The sequence below is a fragment of the Haliotis cracherodii genome, unplaced genomic scaffold (assembly GCF_022045235.1).
Source record: "Haliotis cracherodii isolate W230 unplaced genomic scaffold, xgHalCrac1.p SCAF_9, whole genome shotgun sequence".
Classification (NCBI taxonomy): domain Eukaryota; kingdom Metazoa; phylum Mollusca; class Gastropoda; order Lepetellida; family Haliotidae; genus Haliotis; species Haliotis cracherodii.
In genome coordinates this window covers 48993457-49011881 of record NW_027266343.1, presented here as the reverse complement: position 1 = coordinate 49011881, position 18425 = coordinate 48993457, and the positions used below count along the sequence as shown (strand labels likewise).

General features: G+C 42.3%; 1 protein-coding gene across 1 annotated transcript; it reads right to left on the bottom strand.

The window, feature by feature from the left end:
* Positions 1-569: 569 nt before the first annotated feature.
* Positions 570-17930, bottom strand: LOC139452483 (mini-chromosome maintenance complex-binding protein-like). Its single transcript, XM_071233976.1, has 15 exons — positions 17832-17930; positions 16681-16760; positions 15570-15752; positions 13620-13720; positions 11153-11370; positions 10799-10872; positions 10300-10400; positions 9791-9954; positions 8425-8548; positions 7110-7227; positions 5598-5763; positions 4281-4414; positions 3220-3384; positions 1338-1426; positions 570-730 (listed from the first exon to the last, which is right to left on the bottom strand). The coding sequence occupies exons 1-15, from the start codon at positions 17887-17889 to the stop codon at positions 613-615; spliced, it is 1893 nt and encodes a 630-aa protein (XP_071090077.1). The 5' UTR covers positions 17890-17930; the 3' UTR covers positions 570-612.
* Between the last annotated feature and the right edge of the window lie 495 nt (positions 17931-18425).

Here is an 18425-nt window from a genome sequence, read left to right as displayed (position 1 = left end):
TCCTGTGAGACAAAGTAATAAAAAGTGAGGGCCCCGTTCCACGAAGTGTACGTATCTCTGTGACTATTGCAAACGTATGTTATGTCATAAAGATAATATAAGATTTCTTTGTGAAATGTGCACCAGATCATAGACAAGTTCTTATCCCTGGTGCTGTTATTATGTGAAACTCGATTATTTACAGACCGCTGTCATATATGTGTAATATTGCTGAGTGCGGCGTTAAACAACAAACAAATAATAAGGGCAACATGTGCAAATGTGTTATATGTTGGTGGTGGGTCATTACAATGATGTATTTGACAAAGCAGGATGATTTTCACAAACAAAAGACCTAGAATCCACACTTCCTCCGTATGCTCTCACAAGACATAAACAGAATGTGATCGAGCTAATATGGGTGATGTTTGATAACAATGTTTGAATCAACATCGAAATATTGCTACAATATGATCATCCATGTTATCTTTAGTTACGTATTCAACTTCAAAATACCACTCAAAGATCATGATATACTGCATATATCACTGTTGTAAAATGAGCTGCATCAACTCCTGGCATCTGCCCCACAAACAAGTCTTTGACAACAACACTGCACCATGGAAGCTGGTTTTACACTGGCGTTGTCCGCGGGGGTCCAACCCGCTCTCTCCTCTCCGTCTCCAGCTGCTTGGCCCTCGTCCACAGGTCAAGAGTCGGACAGGTCTGGCAGTGACTCAAGGTCAACAACCTAAAGGACAATAATTATCAACTGGCATTATAACCCATGAGGGAGGCACACACTGGGAAGAACAGGCCTAACGCTTGAGCAGCAGGTCTTTATTTAGTCAAGATTCCAGACCATTCTTATAGTGCCCTTGGCAGGCAATTGGATACCTTTAGTTTGCTCAAACTGATGAAATACAAGCCCCCTCTGCAAAGACATAACATTAGTTACTACCGTATTCGACGTAATAAACGCCCAGGGCGCTCTCAAAATTAGAAATAGGGGGCTCTTATTAGAATAATATTTTGGAGGAAAAAAAGTTGAAAGATAAATTTCGTGGTTTATGCTGACAGCCTGAAATGTTTATGTACGATATATGTATTTTTCCAGAATTTAATTGCCCATAATTAAGGATGCATATAACACACAAGTGCATATTATACGCGAATAAATAAGTCTTTTGTACATTGATCAATCGGAAGGGGTGCTGATTGGGATTGTTCACTAGCCAATATCTTAAGCAATATCGCCATGGGCGCTTATTATGTCGAATACGGTATATTAACATGAATCGAGAAATTTGTAATTCTATATTTGGGCCTTTTTTTTAAACATTGAGTTCTCATCTCACCTGACTAGACTCAGCAGACTGTGGAAGTTGTCAACTGTCATGCACTTGGGGTTATCCTTCCGTGTCGTCACGAAGTCATCCTGGATGAGCTGCAAGCAGGAAGATGCTGGGTTATCTTATGTTCATGTAAACACTGCTGGTTGAGTGAGTGAGTGAGTGAGTGAGTGAGTGAGTGAGTGAGAGTGAGTGAGTGAGTGAGTGAGTGAGTGAGTGAGTGAGAGTGAGTGAGTGAGTGAGTGAGTGAGGTTTTACGCCGCTTTTAGCAATATTCCAGCAATATCACAGCGGGGCACACCAGAAATGGGCTTCACACATTGTACCCATGTCAGGAATTGAATCCGGGTCTTAGGCGTGATGAGCCAACGCTTAACCCACCAGGCGACCAGACCGCCCCAAGTGTGAGTTAGTGAGTGAGTGAGTGAGGGAGGGAGTTGGGTTTGGTGCCGCTTTGCGCTATGGCCAGTATTCCTGATAAAGCATGGTGCATCAGCTTACGCATGTCTGCGGGAGGGAAGCCCAAAGTGATCCAGGTCTCAGACATTTACCACTTGGGTGAAATCAATGAGCACGGGTATTGTGCTGACAAACCTAGAAACATAATTGGTTTGAACTGGCATTCGAACCCGAGATAATTGGTTTCTGTCTTGCCCAAGAGACACAACACTGCACTGCAAAAAACAGTGAGTGCATGTTGTGTAAAGTTGCCGTCAGCACTCAGGCAAATCAATAGTCACAAGATGTGAATCTAAAGTTCGGCTCCAGGAGTGACTTGGGTTAAACGCCGCTTTTAACATTATTCCAGTTATATCACGGCGTGTCAGCTTAATGTGGAAGGAAAGCACGAAGTGATGCAGGTCTTGGAAGTTTACATCTTCATTGAAACTCACGAGCACGGATACGGTGCTAACAAACCTAGAAATATAATCGGGGCGAACCAGGATTCAAACCCACAATCATAGGTTTCTGGCGTGCCCAAGATGACTGCGCCACCGGTGTCCCTTTTGGCTCCAGGAGCAACATCTGGAGGTTGGACTGTCAGACACCTTACAATAGTAAGAATAGGGAGGTAGGGGTGCTCAAATCTCAACTAACTTGTAAAGGGGAATGCTTGTAAGTGGCAGTGTGATCATGTCCAGGACAGCTTGGGTTACAACGGCAGTGATTGTAACTACACCATCACATGGAACAAGTACATGTGATGTTTGAGACCATCATATAAAAAAAAAAGTGCTTCCAATTGCTGGAGACCTCCATGGTCTAGTGGATAGTGCGTCTGCGCGGAGAGCGCAAGGTCGGTGGTTTGATACACATCTTACCACATGGCGTTAATTCTCAATCAACTTCAACAAGAACATTTTAACAGGTGATAGCTCCCTTGACCTGGAGCCCTGGACTACTGTTGTTATATGCAACTTCCCAAGTCATTCGTGACCAACTCCTGTTAATTCCAGGACAAGCCGAATAGCGACTCGTGTGCCTTTAGTGGCCATTTATAGGAGTGGATTCCGTCTAAGCACAAACAGACATAGTTGAAAGAATTGTCAACTTGTTGACAGATGATTCATGTATATTTGCCCTATTTCAGTTGCTATTTGAAATACATTGGGAATTACGGTATTTATACAATTTGATTGAACACATTTAACTGTATCGAGGGTATATTTTTAGATGCAAGACACGTGTAAAAGCAAACATTATTCCTGAGGGATTCTTTGGCTGAAGGACTTCAAGTCATAAGCACATTCTGATTGGTATGTCCTATTTTCTCACATAACATTCATCAATAGGGGGACGGGTCTTCATACAGGTTACAGAACGGGGCGAGTGGTGATGAATGCGTCCCCCGTATACAACTATTGTGGAGTGCCGAGGCCCCGCTGACCTTCTGTAAGTCGTCGGAGATGGAGTACTCCAGCTGCTTGGTGAGAGTGAAGTAGACTCGTAGCTTGCCCAGCAACTCCTCTGTCAGCCTCGCATCAAGTTGACTGAAGTACGACCTCAGGTCATCCGGATTCTGGCGCTTCTCCAGCTTTGTGTGGCAGTCTTTCTGAAAGTAGAACGAACATTGCATGTGGCTTATTGTGAGATAATGTCCAAACTTATTTAGTTTAAATTATTTAAAAACAAAACCTGACAGAAAAAGACAAATAGCTCGCTAAAACCCACAACTTTGACTCCAACATATATCTAAGTTCCAAACATGAAAAAAGCAATATTTTCTCAGAAAATACACTTATTGAAATCAAACTTCGATCTGCACCTCTCCTTTTGGTATAGAAAGTAGTTTTCAAGTCTTAGGTCGAACAAATGTTGGAAGCAAAAAAATATCCTACTTTTTCAGAAATCGACATATCAAAATCAACATCAAACTTTGCACTGCACCTCTTCTATTAGTATGGAAACTGTTCCCTCAATTTGAAAAGAATCCATGCAGATGTTTTCTAGTTATAGGTCACACAAATGTTTAAGTAAAAACATTAGAAGTAAATAAATGAAAATAAAAGGTGTCCTTCGCACCACACGTCTCCTATAGGTATAAAAAGTGTTCACCAAGTTTGAAGGAATCTATGTAGTAATTTTCTAGTCATAGATCACAAGAAAAAGTATCCTCGAAAGGACAGACGGAATTCCTTGGTAGGTTGGGGTTATCATAAGAACAATGTCCTGCAACTCAATCCCACTGATACAACTGCAGGTGATTTATCAAAATGTCAAACTCAGAAGCAACACAAAGATCATGATTGTACTAAAATCAAAATAGTAAGGACATTAGGATTGTGAACACTTGAAAAAAGCCTCAGTCGTACATTTCCTCAGGTTGAACAATACAAGCTTAACCATGGGCTCATGCTAAACTCTACACGTTAAAGTGCCACCCATCTGTCATGGCAAACGTCAGAAATGACATCATTGACTGAAACAAAATGGTGGACAGAGACGTACTGGTAACAGAGACTCGCCCTCCGACAGCACCAACACGTTGACATTGGTCGGGAACTCCTGTGTGTGGTAGTTGAAGTCGTACTCAACCTTCGCCCATTTGATCAGGTTGCCCAGCGCTGTGATGTTCTTCAGACCTGACATAACAGAAAGTAATGTGCATCGTCATAATCATAAGCTGTTTTCATTATCGAAAGAGTGACTGTTGTTGTCTGCAGCAGTCAGATACGGTTGAGCAATACAAAACTACTTAGTGTCTTGCAAAATCCATGAGGTCCGCCAAGCCTATAGGACTTAAAAAACCCAAACAAATATGATAGACATCAATTCAGGTTACTTAAAAACTTCTTAAATACACAGAATTGACAATCAGTATTCTTTTGCATTTATTGAGAAATACATTTAAAAAAATGATGCGCATACTATTAAGGCAAAGTAGCCACTCCGGTTTTTATATTAAAAAATATATTGAAGTCAATTCTTATAAATAAATGTCAACAATAACATAAACACCACCAAATCTGCACATAACAATAAAAAATCAGTGACCTCATTTTGTGCAATAATGCAAAATACAAGCCCCACTCATTTGATTTTCGGCCAATCAGGAAATAGCAGTCTGTTAGATGGAGTAGTCATAATTTGTAGGTTAACCAATCGAATACCACACAATCACTTCCAATTTACTTATTACTTTTTGAAAACCGATACAGAACCAAAACAGCCTAATGTTGGACCGTCAGACCGACCTTGCACAAACTTTGATCGACCAATGGAATGAACAATCAGAAAGCAGCTTTCTCCTGCTTTAGGGCACTAATTTCAAATTGCTTCATAACATATTTTGACAAATTCTTGATTACAAATTTGAAACTTAAACAAAAGAACATTCTGGAATGGCTAATAGATGGTCTAGATTGTATCGATTCAGTCGTTAAAACCCGTAACCATCATTCGGAATACCCCGTGTTAAAGTTTTCGAGGTTGTATGATTAGAAATCACATTCCGACTGTCACTTTCGTGATCTGGTAAGCGATGCTCTGATTGGTCGGGTGAAAGGTCGTTCTGATGTGACCTGAATGGTATGTCTTCAGATCTTTGTTTAGCGGTAGGGAGGACTAAGGTCTGATTTTAATGAGATTGGGGCAAACTAGAATTCAAACCCACACCGAAACATGAATTGAGACATGGGTAGGCTTAATGTGTCATCAGGTGTTCACTGTAATGTATTGATACATCAGTGTATCATGTGACCACCAGCACCTCCAGGACAGACAATGTCTGCCTCCGTACGGTGGTTGTTCCTGGTGTGCACCTACCGTCCGGGTTGAGCTGGCCCGGCTGCAGCATCGTCTCGTCCACGATCAGCTGTGTGGCATCACTCAGCTGCAGCAGCCCGCTACGCAGTCGGTTAGCGCTGTAGTCTTTGGCGGGAGACAGTTTCAGCTGGTTCATGTTCTCGATCGTCAGTGGAAACAGGTGTGACTGAAGCACAGACAATGGTGAAATTCATCAATTTGTGAAACATTTCTACAGCTGATTCTTGTTACAAAACTCCACCCAATCATGTCAACGTGTTGCAGCTTGTCCACACTATGGTAGCCTACACTATAGATGACCTACCTGCGTGACGAGCTCTGACACTATAGATGACCTACCTGCATGACAAGCCCTGACACTATAAATGACCTACCTGCGTGACAAGCCCTGACACTATAGATGACCTACCTGTGTAACAAGCCCTGAAACTATAGATGACCTACCTGCGTGAAGAGCTCTGACACTATAGATGACCTACCTGCGTGACAAGCCCTGACACTATAGATGATCTACCTGTGTAACAAGCCCTGAAACTATAGATGACCTACCTGCGTGAAGAGCCCTGACACTATAGATGACCTACCTGCGTGACAAGCCCTGACACTATAGATGACCTACCTGTGTAACAAGCCCTGAAACTATAGATGACCTACCTGCGTGAAGAGCTCTGACACTATAGATGACCTACCTGTGTAACAAGCCCTGAAACTATAGATGACCTACCTGCGTGACGAGCCCTGACACTATAGATGACCTACCTGTGTAACAAGCCCTGACACTATAGATGACCTACCTGCGTGAAGAGCTGACACTATAGATGACCTACCTGCATGACGAGCCCTGACACTATAGATGACCTACCTGCATGACGAGCCCTGACACTATAGATGACCTACCTGCGTGACGAGCCCTGACACTATAGATGACCTACCTGTGTGACGAGCCCTGACACTATAGATGACCTACCTGCGTGACGAGCCCTGACACTATAGATGACCTACCTGTGTAACAAGCCCTGACACTATAGATGACCTACCTACGTGACGAGCCCTGACACTATAGATGACCTACCTGTGTGACGAGCCCTGACACTATAGATGACCTACCTGCGTGACGAGCCCTGACACTACAGATGACCTACCTGCGTGACGAGCCCTGACACTATAGATGACCTACCTGTGTAACAAGCCCTGACACTACAGATGACCTACCTGTGTGACGAGCCCTGACACTATAGATGACCTACCTGTGTAACAAGCCCTGACACTACAGATGACCTACCTGCGTGACGAGCCCTGACACTACAGATGACCTACCTGCGTGACGAGCCCTGACACTATAGATGACCTACCTGCGTGACGAGCCCTGACACTATAGATGACCTACCTGCGTGACGAGCCCTGACACTATAGATGACCTACCTGCGTGACGAGCCCTGACACTATAGATGACCTACCTGCGTGACGAGCCCTGACACTATAGATAGAGCCCTAACACTATAGATGACCTACCTGCGTGACGAGCCCTGACACGAGACAATGCACCAGCTGACTGTAGTCGCGGGGGGCGGGGCACCCACTGATGTTCAGGCTCATCTTCCCCAGGGGCATCATGTCCGCCCGGTTGTAACTGAAACATATCCACAAACCTTTGAATTTCGATATTTTACAGACTAGTCCAGAGGACAAGTGTAAATATTATTTCATGGGTCTCAGAGTTTGTCTCAAGACATTAATGGGAGATACATTTTCTATTTCTATGTCTTATTTCTTTCCTATCTGTAGGAAAATTAAAGAATTGGAAACTGGTTCAGAATTGGGTCCTACTAGTCAATGAGGACTATCAATATTTGGATACCAAGATACACACCTCACCCCCCAGCCTTATGAGACAATCCGCCTCTCAATGAGACACACAAACTGGAGGTGACTCACTCCCCAAAGACATTGGGGTGAGATGAGATGCTCCCCCACCCAAAGATATGCTGCTCTACCCCCTTGAAATGCTCCCCCAGCCCCATGAGATGCTTCCCTGCCCCCATGAGATGCTCCCCGACCCCCATGAGATGCTCCGCCTCCCAACTACACTGACACACTTGAGATGACACATCAAGTACTCACACCCCAAAGACATTTCCCCTCCCCCCCCATGAGATGCTCCCCCACACCCATGAGATGCTCACCTCACCCTCATGAGATGCTCCCCTACACCCATGAGATGCTCCCCCACACCCATGAGATGCTCTCCAACCCCCATGAGATGCTCCCCCACACCCATGAGATGCTCCCCCACCCCCATGAGATGCTCTCCAACCCCCATGAGATGCTCCCCCACACCCATGAGATGCTCCCCACCCCATGAGATGCTCCCCAAGCCCCATGAGATGCTCCCCCACACCCATGAGATGCTCCCCCACACCCATAAGAGGCTCCCCCACACCCATAAGAGGCTCCCCCACCCCCATGAGATGCTGCCCCACCCCCGTAAGATGCTCCCCAACCCCCATGAGATGCTCTCCCACACCCATGAGATGCTCCCCACCCCCATGAGATGCTCCCCCACCCCCATGAGATGCTCCCCTACCCCCCATGAGATGCTCCCCCACACCCATGAGATGCACTCCTACTACCATGAGATGCTCCCCTACCCCCATGAGATGCTCCCCCACCCCCATGAGATGCTCCCCAAGCCCTGGAAGATGCCCCGCCTCCCAAATACACACTTGAGATGACACATCAGGTACCCACTCCCCAAAGACATTCCCCCACCTCCATGAGACGCTCCCCCACCCCCATGAGACAATCCGTCTCCCCACTAGACACTCACACACTGGAGATGAGATGACACAGCAGATACTCAGCACTGAGGGAGTCTCCGAAGACAGCATGTTCCAGGATAGAGAGAAGCTCCGACCTGATTCTGGATATTTCGGACTGCACAGTGGTCAGGGCTGAAATGTCAACAATACATACCAACTACTTACACAGTCAACAAATTTTCAACATCCGAATAACCCTCCCAGCAATCCTACAATAAACAGCTCAAGTATCATTTCTTTCTTTACAGTGATGTCATACAATGAAATAACAGACGAGGGATCGATTTAACTGCTGGCCCGTTGGCCCATGGCCAGTTAAAACTACAAAGGGCTTGCTGAAACGTAAAGTCGATGCCCCGGCTGGCTAGCCAAAATTTCACCCCTTCTCTGTGTATGTTTAATTTTTTAATTGGACACTGCTCGTGAATCATGTAATTATGATGAGGGGTTGGATGAGGTCGTGTGCATGGTTAACTCAAAGATCATCTTCGTAGAATGAACCAACAGGCGGCCATTTTGTAATGTTCTGTGCAGTTACAACATGTTTATTTGTTCATAAAATCGCCACGAAATGAGGCAAATGTATGCCAAGATTTAATCTCAAGTGCAGGAAAGGACAATTTCAGGTGTGGAGTTCTAAAATTTTTGGAGTCCCCTTGGAAACTTGGTCATGGCTTCCAAACACTTAGTTTTGGGCCAGTTAGTTTTGAGAAGGGCCAGTAACTTTTGAAAGGAGCAAGCCCTGCTGGCTACATACAAATTTGTTGTTAATCATCCCCTGCAGACCCTGCCACCTGATAGAAAGAAGTCTTCTAACCTGGGTCTCTCGGTATAGATCAAATGATAAATTGACATTACGTAAAGAAACATCATCCTGTACTGGCTTCCACTGGAGATGTCACTTGTGTGAGATAATGAAACTGCTTCACAATGCTTTGCTAACCATTGTGACATCATCGTGATGTCGGTAATTATGTCACAAAGAAATGACATCACTGCTGTCTCTGCCTCAGAAACTAGTTTGCTGTCTTATTTATGCTCAAGACACTGTTTACTACAGATTACAAACAGATAAAGTTGAAAGAATGGTTTTGGATGATAAATAGAAATCTCAAACTTGTGTCTTCCAAGTTCAAATATATCAAGACTTGTCGATAAACGTAAAAATATCCTTGGCAGACCTTGCATATTTCTAACTTTTATCAACATGTCTAGATATATCTGATCTTGCAAGACACTGGGTGAGATTCTCAAGTAAACACAAGGAATTATTTACAATGTCCAGATCTACAGGACCCGCTACTGACAACTGGCACAACACCCTGTAATCTAACTGCCTATAACAGAGAAGTTGTGTGACATGAAGCTGCCTACCCTGTACAAAGTCAGGGTCTGTGATGACTGGGGGCAGGTGTGGGTTGTTGTGGGCCAGTTTCCGGGACAGGATAGCGTGAAGTCGGGGGACGAGGGATGGTGGTGGTGCGTGGGCGTTTCTCTCAGCCTCCGTCTCAAACTCAGGGTGGACTTCCTCCATTCCTCTGTAACCATGGAAACACTTCAGTTCTAAATCTTATTTTCCTTAGCGAGAGGGCTCGGTTTAAGCTTTGACCAGTGTTTCAGTCATCTGCCTGCCCGACAAGTTGACGTGGGAGGGAAGAACTCAGTGAAGCAAGTTTCTGATGTTTACGACTTAGGTGAAACCCTTTTAGCTGATGATTAAATCCCATTTTTTTATGGAACAGTTATTCTTGCTGAAATTACAAAACATTTTCAATGTTACACTTAGTTTGTTGTAACATTTTGCGTATCAAAGTAGATACTGAACTATTTCAATAGCCCTTAAGAGTTTCTTATAAAAAAAATTACTCAAATCTCAATCTTACTCAGGTTTGACGTTGAACTGGGCCATGGATGGATCCACAGACAGGATGCCAATAAACTCTACACTGTCATTGACTTTGAAACTATCAATATCATCATAGATCTGAAATAGAACATTTATAAGTTTGATAAGAAATCTTCCCAAAATAATAAATGAAAAAACATTGCACTAGATACATCAGTGAATACATCCCCACATTCACCAGACACACCCACATTCACCAGACACACCCACTTTCACAAGACACACCTACCTTCACAAGACACACCATCTTTCACCAGACACACCCATCTTCACCAGACACAACCACCTTTGCAAGACACACCCACCTTTGCAAGACACAACCACCTTTGCAAGACACACCCACCTTTGCAAGACACACACTCTTTCGCCAGACACTACCATCTTCACAAGACACACCCATTTTGACCAGACACACCCAACTTCATCAGACACACCCACCTTCACCGGACACACCCACTTTCACCAGACACACCCACCTTCACAAGACAAGCCAGGCCTGTTTCCCCGGGGAGGGGATAGTTGAGATCCACAGAAGATGACGGAGCAGCACCTACAAAAAACAAAATTTAATCATCTTTTAATTTTTCTGAATATCTACATTCTAAATTACACTAAAAATGTGATAGTGGAAATAAAAAATGTGAAGACTAACATAAATTTGTAATGTAGTCTCTCTCCATTAAATAAACCTAGATATATAAAGCTGCAATGAGACTGTAAGAAATCATGATTGTTTTAAGAGTTATCAGCAATAGACAAAGCTGGCATCTCTGATGTAGACTACCCTTCCATGTATAAAATCGTCTTGTCGCCGTATTGTAACATCTCACCAGCAGATGGCGCTGTTCTATTCCTTTTCGGCTCAGTATCACTAGGGGCAACGCCCCCATTAGCTGCTCCAGCCTCATTTGCACCGATGTCATTCATTGGTTGATCACCAACATCCGCTACATCTTGATCCCTGTCCTCGTCGCGACCTCTCTTTGACCTTCCATGTGGGTTAGAGGTGGAGGCTCCAGGCGTCTGCACATTTTGGCTGGCATAACCTTGTTGTGTGTTAAGGTTTCAAATATTTCACATTTGATATTATACTTGCTACGGACATTACGATCAAGGAAAGAAATGGATTTTTCTATCAAGTGTGCCAAAGTATGCCAGTTAGTCCTGTTATTACACTATCTGGCTATAAAAGTGATCACTGTGTATCTGGACTAACATTTGTACTCCATCATATTAGTTTCATCCAAGATTTCATTGAATTTTGTTTACATTAATATTTGTGAAATCGTGTATGAACTTAATGGCAAATCACATCAACTAACCATGAACTCACCTTGAAATGAACATCAGTCGTTAGAGATACAAAAGTCTTCGGTCTTCCTATCACTGTATTGAAATTTCTTTTCAGTTTTGATACTGGCCATGACTTTAAGTATTTTCTAAACTAAAACACCCATAGAGAGGGGAGAAAACGTGTGAACAGCTGATTGCTATCTCTGGCATATTTTACAAGAAAAAATACACATGTAGTTTTAATTTCTGCTTATGAAACATCGTCCGGCATACAGTACACAAATACCATTGAATTTGTAAATCATCATCATGATCATGTTTAGTGATGTCTTATCGTAAATATTATGTTTTCATTGACCAAATTTGCAAACGGCAAAACAAACACACAAACTCCTAATGCCGCCATGACCATAACACAAGATGCACAGTGCGAAGGGAAGTAATTTTGGATCCATGGTTTTTAAGTGTTGTAACATTTCACTACCCGAGTCGTGTGTTCGAATATTTAAGGATTTTTATTTTTGAGAATGGAAATAAAAACGAAACGTACAGCAGACTTTGTGATGATGCGGCGGTGCCTGAGAACCAAGAAAACTAATTTTTTTAGCCTAAAATGACCTGTAAATAGTGCACTACATTCGGGCAGGTAAAGATACAATTCGCCTATCCTGACAGAATGTTTCGAGCCACGGGATAGCGGGCCGGCAGCTAATTCAAGCACGGACAGTAATACATGACCTCAGCAGTAGCCATTAACCCACAAAGAAAGGTGAACTTCCTAATTGGCAAATCAACATTGGGGATTATAAATTCTCGGCACAAGTTAGTGAAGGCATCAGAGCAGCATATCCAACTGATATCGATGTCAATAACAGGGCTGGATTTAAGGTTGGTTGGTTGGTTTGTTATTTTACACCACACTCAGCAATATTCCAGCTATATGATGGCAGTCTGTGTAAATAATCGAGTCTGGACCAGACAATCCAGTGATTGATATCATGAGCATCCATCCATGCAATTGGGATCGATGACATGCTTCCACCAAGACACCCGAGCCTGACCACCCGATCCCGTTAGTCGCCTCTTGCGACAAGCATAGTCAGTCACCTTTTACGGCAAGCATGTGTTGCTAAAGACCTATTCTCCCCCGGATCTTCACGGGTCTGGACCTTGACTTAACTTGCACATTTGTATTGCGCTACAGGTTGCAAATTGACGATTTGTCTCGTGGGCTTTGAATTGGGTTTTTGTTTGTTTGTTGTTTAACGCTGCACTGTAAATAATTGAGTCTGGACCAGACAGTACAGTGATTGACATCATGGGCATCGATCCTATTCTATCCTGGATCTTCATGAGTTGCTTCACATTGGGATACAATAGTGTGCTGCCATATCCATACACCACTACATACAAACATACACCACTACATACACCACTACATACATACATACATACATACATACATACATACATACATACATACATACATACACCACTACATACATACATACATACATACACCACTACATACATACATACACCACTACATACATACATACATACATACATACACCACTACATACATACACCACTACATACATACATACATACATACATACATACATACACCACTACATACATACATACATACATACATACATACATACATACATACATACATACATACACCACTACATACATACACCACTACATACATACATACATACACCACTACATACATACATACATACATACATACACCACTACATACATACATACATACACCACTACATACATACATACATACATACATACATACATACATACATACATACATACATACATACATACATACATACATACATACATACATACATACATACATACATACATACATACATACATACATACATACACCACTACATACATACATACACCACTACATACAACCAGATGCCACGACATCTAAACGCTAAACGATAAAGGTTTGTGACAAAGGATATTGCCTTGACCCAGTCCGATTCTCCTGGCACAGGAACACAATACAACGTCTGTCTGTCCATCGTCACATTCCTGCCTGACTCGATGTTAACCTCCTGGTGGGTCTGAAACAAACACATCCCAGTCAGATAATTCTACATCAGTGTCTCTTGATATCTATTTATGCAGTAGTCCTAGTAAGGCCACACTTTTCTAATCTCATGTTTCATGGATTTATTCCAGCTTTTCCACTCAAATAAATTTTTCAAGCAAGCAGTATTTCTTGGCTTCCAAAGTCATGCTAGTCTGCTAGCACTACAAAACCAACCATATTCGTTTGTTTTGTTTTGTAAGCTAGATTTGAATCTAGCACACACAAACTGTCAACTTAAAAATATAGAACGAAATCAATGGCAAGACAAAGGGAGATAATTTGGACAGATCAGCCCAGCAAGGAGCTAAGCTTCAAAGAAAGTGGAGGTACATGTGAGCTGTTTTATCAGTGTTCCCGCTGGCTCTTGAAACTGCCAGTCCTGTTGGACTGGTAAAAATTATTAGTCCCCCCTAATATTTGTCAGTCCCAACTTTCAACAAATAAAAAAACCCATGAAAATTACCTGGTTACAATTCTTTCAACATCATGTTCAATGCATTGATGTCATCTCTGAAGTAACTTAGTTAGATCTACACATTATTCACACAGAGTTCAGTCGCAATTTTCTCATCTTTCGTTTTGCTATTTCAAGACAAAGTCGCTACGAATATATTTTTAACCTTGAAGCAAAGCAAAATGTCATTTCCTCGCACTAGAAATCGACAAGGGGAAACTCTGATGGTAACAGACAAGCAGACTTTGTTCTAAAAATATACTTATATGAATATCACAGATTTATAAGGTACTTTATTTACTGGTCCTAAGGGACTGGCAGAAACATGAATTACGGGTCCAAGCCTAATTTTACCGGTAAAAAACTTGTAAATACCGGTAAACGGGAACACTGTTTATACTGCAGTATTATATTCCAGCAAGGACATGCTAGCCTTAACAGTGAAGTGGTTGATGAGGGTGGGGCAAAGGGAGGTGAAACTGGGTTCAACAAAGCTTTCAAGCACTTTATTGCACTTCCATAGTGCTAACCCACAGACATACCATGCCACAGTTGAACATTGATACCCCAAACTGACATAGAATACTGACTGAGCCGACCAGTCCTTACTTTACCTCCTTTTTCTTGAGCATCAGGCAGGATAACAACAATTACTATCTCTTAACATCTTTTGGTTTGACGTGGACGGTGATCGAACCCTGGACCATCCGCACTCCGGGCGGATGCTCTACCACTAGACCACAAAGGCAGTCGCTTTTACTTTTAACATCTTTTGGTTTGAAGAGGCCCCGGACCAGGCCACTGACCTTCCACGCCACGTGCTCACTGTATCCACGAGGACACAGACGCAGCTAGGGCTGGGACGTGTAACTTGGGTACTCAGGTCAGGTGGGTACTGAGTAGGACCCGGGTACCCACAGGACTACCCGGACCCATGGTTAGTCACGTGATATATTATTTAATAACAAAAAATATCTGGAACTCTATGGTTACACAACAAGTCACTAATGTTCGCATTTCTTTCTGACTAAGCACCATTGCTTCTGACCTTTATAGGCTTAAATATAAATATAACTTCAGTCAACTTCATTGTATGCATGACCAGAGCATTTTATACATGTATCTAAATACATTTTACCAGGGCTACGTTCAAACTATTCCCAATCGACATTTGTATCCAACTCTTGAGGCCTGTAGCGTCAAGTAATAATAGGGTGGGTACCTGGGTAGTAAATTTGGACTCGTCCAAGCCCTAGAGGCGGCTGCACCCTGTTGGCGTACAGTGATGCACGATGTACAGTCAAGTTAAAAACTCCAGGGTACTGGAGGCTTATCCGTCTAATAGAAGATCTCAAGGGAAACTCACCCTTGCATCTGCAATGTCCTTGTATTTGCCTGACAACATCTGGGTTTGTTTGGACTTCATGTCGGTGACCTCGTATGCTCCGAGGTAAAACTCGGGGTCGAACATGTCCTGTATCATACATCGGTACTTCACGAGACTGTTGGGCCTCAAGTTGTGGAGGGCAACATCGTTTAAAGATGGAATCTGTAATCAGAACATGTAAGGATTATATTAACAGTGATGACATCTTCCCAAGGCGAGGGAGTTAACTAACTGTAACAGTCCAGTTTCCACCCCTGGCCAACTAGGCAGGAATTCCGGAGTTGCATTTAGGCTTGATTAAGGAGTCTATGCAAAGTCCAATCAAAATCGTGCAATAAACTAGACATACCGTTTGTAAACAACATCGATTTCAATCTGCAGGTTTTGATCGACTGCAGGACCTGCAAAGCATGTTAATGTCTACTGGGTATTTTTGAAACCCATTAATGTTTTTGATCAAGGTGCTCAAATGATTCCATGCACTTTGTGGGGTAAGATCCGTTTTATTACAACATAGATCATGATAGATCTTGATTATCGATCAGGTCGTCTTGACTGGGCGCCCTCCATTTTGATTGAAGCAAATGCAAGTGATGTGAGAGGTGGAATCTGATTGGTCAATAGGGAGACACGAAATCCATACACAGTTCAGCAAGGGTGGAAACTAGACTTTTGCAGTCAGTAAGGCTCTTGCCTCGGGAAGTTCCTTGAAGCACCCCCTACTACTGAGGGTGTGGTCCAAATACATCTCCCAGCCCCATTCTTGTTTTAAAGTCATTGGCAAACAATCAATCCTCCAAATAACAAAAATAATGGCAACAATATGTCTTACAGAATTTGAGAAATAATCACAATTATCTGGAGACCAACAATACACCATTTGAAACATGATATTTTGATGGGCATATCATTTGACGATCTGTGACACCACATTTAGCAGTATACCATCAATATGATGGAGGGACATCACCTGAGCAAGAACGGTCTCCACAAATTGTCCCCATTTCGTGAATTGTGTTTGTCCCCATTTTCTGTGTGCCCCTCCTTCACTGACTGACCTGTCCATGCCATACAAGGAAAGAACACCTACCATGGCCAATGCCTTCTTGTGCTGCAATCGTTTACCAAAGTAGTCTCTGATGGCCGTGTTGTCTGATATTCCATGTTGGTCTGGAATAATCACATAAACATCTCAACAAGTCTTTCAATATAACTGTTTTGTGGCTAGGTATGAGAACACGTTGATTCGGGAGCATGTTACAAACTTGAGAAATATTCAATATTGCCGAGTGCGGTGTTAAACAACAAACAACCAATTATAAAACTGTTGACATACTTATATTGTCTTGTGGTCGATATGCAACTCCCAGTATAATTTTATTTGTACCAGCTGTCTACACTGATGAGTTCTTAAATTGAATCCAAGTCAAATTAAGTAGTATCCGGATGCCAAGAGTGTGGGGGGCTGGCACCCTCAAGAGATAAGGATCCACACTGCGACCCGTATCTTTGACAACCTTCACAGGAACACGGCATGGAGACATGCTTCAACAAAAGCCTAATATCTAACCTAAATGAGACTTGTTAAATTTGAACAATAAATTCAATTTAAAGAAAACGTATCACCATATTTGTTTTCGGAAAGTGAAGATAACCTGTTGAACTTGAACACAACAGTGACATTAACACATTGGGATGTGATCATGCATCCATCCATCCATCTATATGCACAAGTATAATATATATGCACAAGTAAACATGCTGTTAGCTTCTTTGTAGGAGAGTAAACAAAAAACAAACGAATTAGTACCTCTTGAGATGATAAAGTTTGCACCCCAAATTTAAAGTAATTTCGTAACCCTATGCAATAAAAAATAAATTACAAATATGTATTTAGATTTAAACAACAACAACAACAACAACAAAATGCAGTCATTGATTTGATATTGGTTGTTACAACAACAACATAAGGGGTTTATTTGTCTGGACCAGACAATGCAGTCATTGATTTGATATTGGTTGTTGTGTTACTGTGATGTGTTTGATTGTGTGTTGATATGATGGTTGCATGTATGTGTTTATTTTTGTGAATGTTATAGAGAATGTTATTTACCGCAATTAACCCCTGCGTATGCTGCCCCGGGTCTTGGTAGTTTCTCAAGCCATAGTAGTATCTACCCAAACGATCATGTAAGACAGTACTCTGCTGATAGTGAATTAGTTACACCAGGAGAGGCTTACCAACTAGATTCTGAATAACATCCAGCGGATTGTCTGTCCAGTCTTCCACTCCAGGCATACTTGTATTCTTTGGAGAAAAACTTTCTGTTTTACTCACGTTTACGCAGATGGCGGGAAATTTTATAACCTCTAACAAAATATAATAATTGTGATCTTCTAAACCCAGATATGTATTACCTTAAAAGATCCATAGATTTCATTCTAAATTAAAATAAATTCAACTCTTCATAATAACATAAATAAAAGGGTGTGTATCATGTGTAAATTGCATATTTATCTATGGAAAATATTGGTTTCTTTGGCTTAGTTGTGAGCACGTGTTACGCCTAAACTGGTGTCCTGTCTTTTCGTTGTCAAATTCTCAAACTCGTTTCAGCGCGTGTTACCACCTATCCCGTTAGATGTCAAATCTTATGGTGTGTGTGGGGGAACGATATGTCGCTGTGGGGAGATTTAGTGACAATGGCTCGCGGCGTGTTTAATTTCGAGTACCAGTTTAACTTGAAATACTCCTCGCAGCGAAACTCCAGAGCCCTTTCTGAGATTTGTGTTGAAAGATGAATACTTTAAGTAGCATGGTTTGTGGTCTCTGAT

Coding starts and splice junctions, on each gene's coding strand:
- LOC139452483 (XM_071233976.1), bottom strand. CDS start 17,889: ATGCCTGGAGTGGAAGACTGGACAGACAATCCGCTGGATGTTATTCAG. Junction 11,371..13,619: donor GAATCGGACTGGGTCAAGGC/AATATCCTTTGT, acceptor TAACACACAACA/AGGTTATGCCAGCCAAAATG. Junction 9,955..10,299: donor CAGTTCAACGTCAAACCTGA/GTAAGATTGAGA, acceptor CCATGGTTACAG/AGGAATGGAGGAAGTCCACC.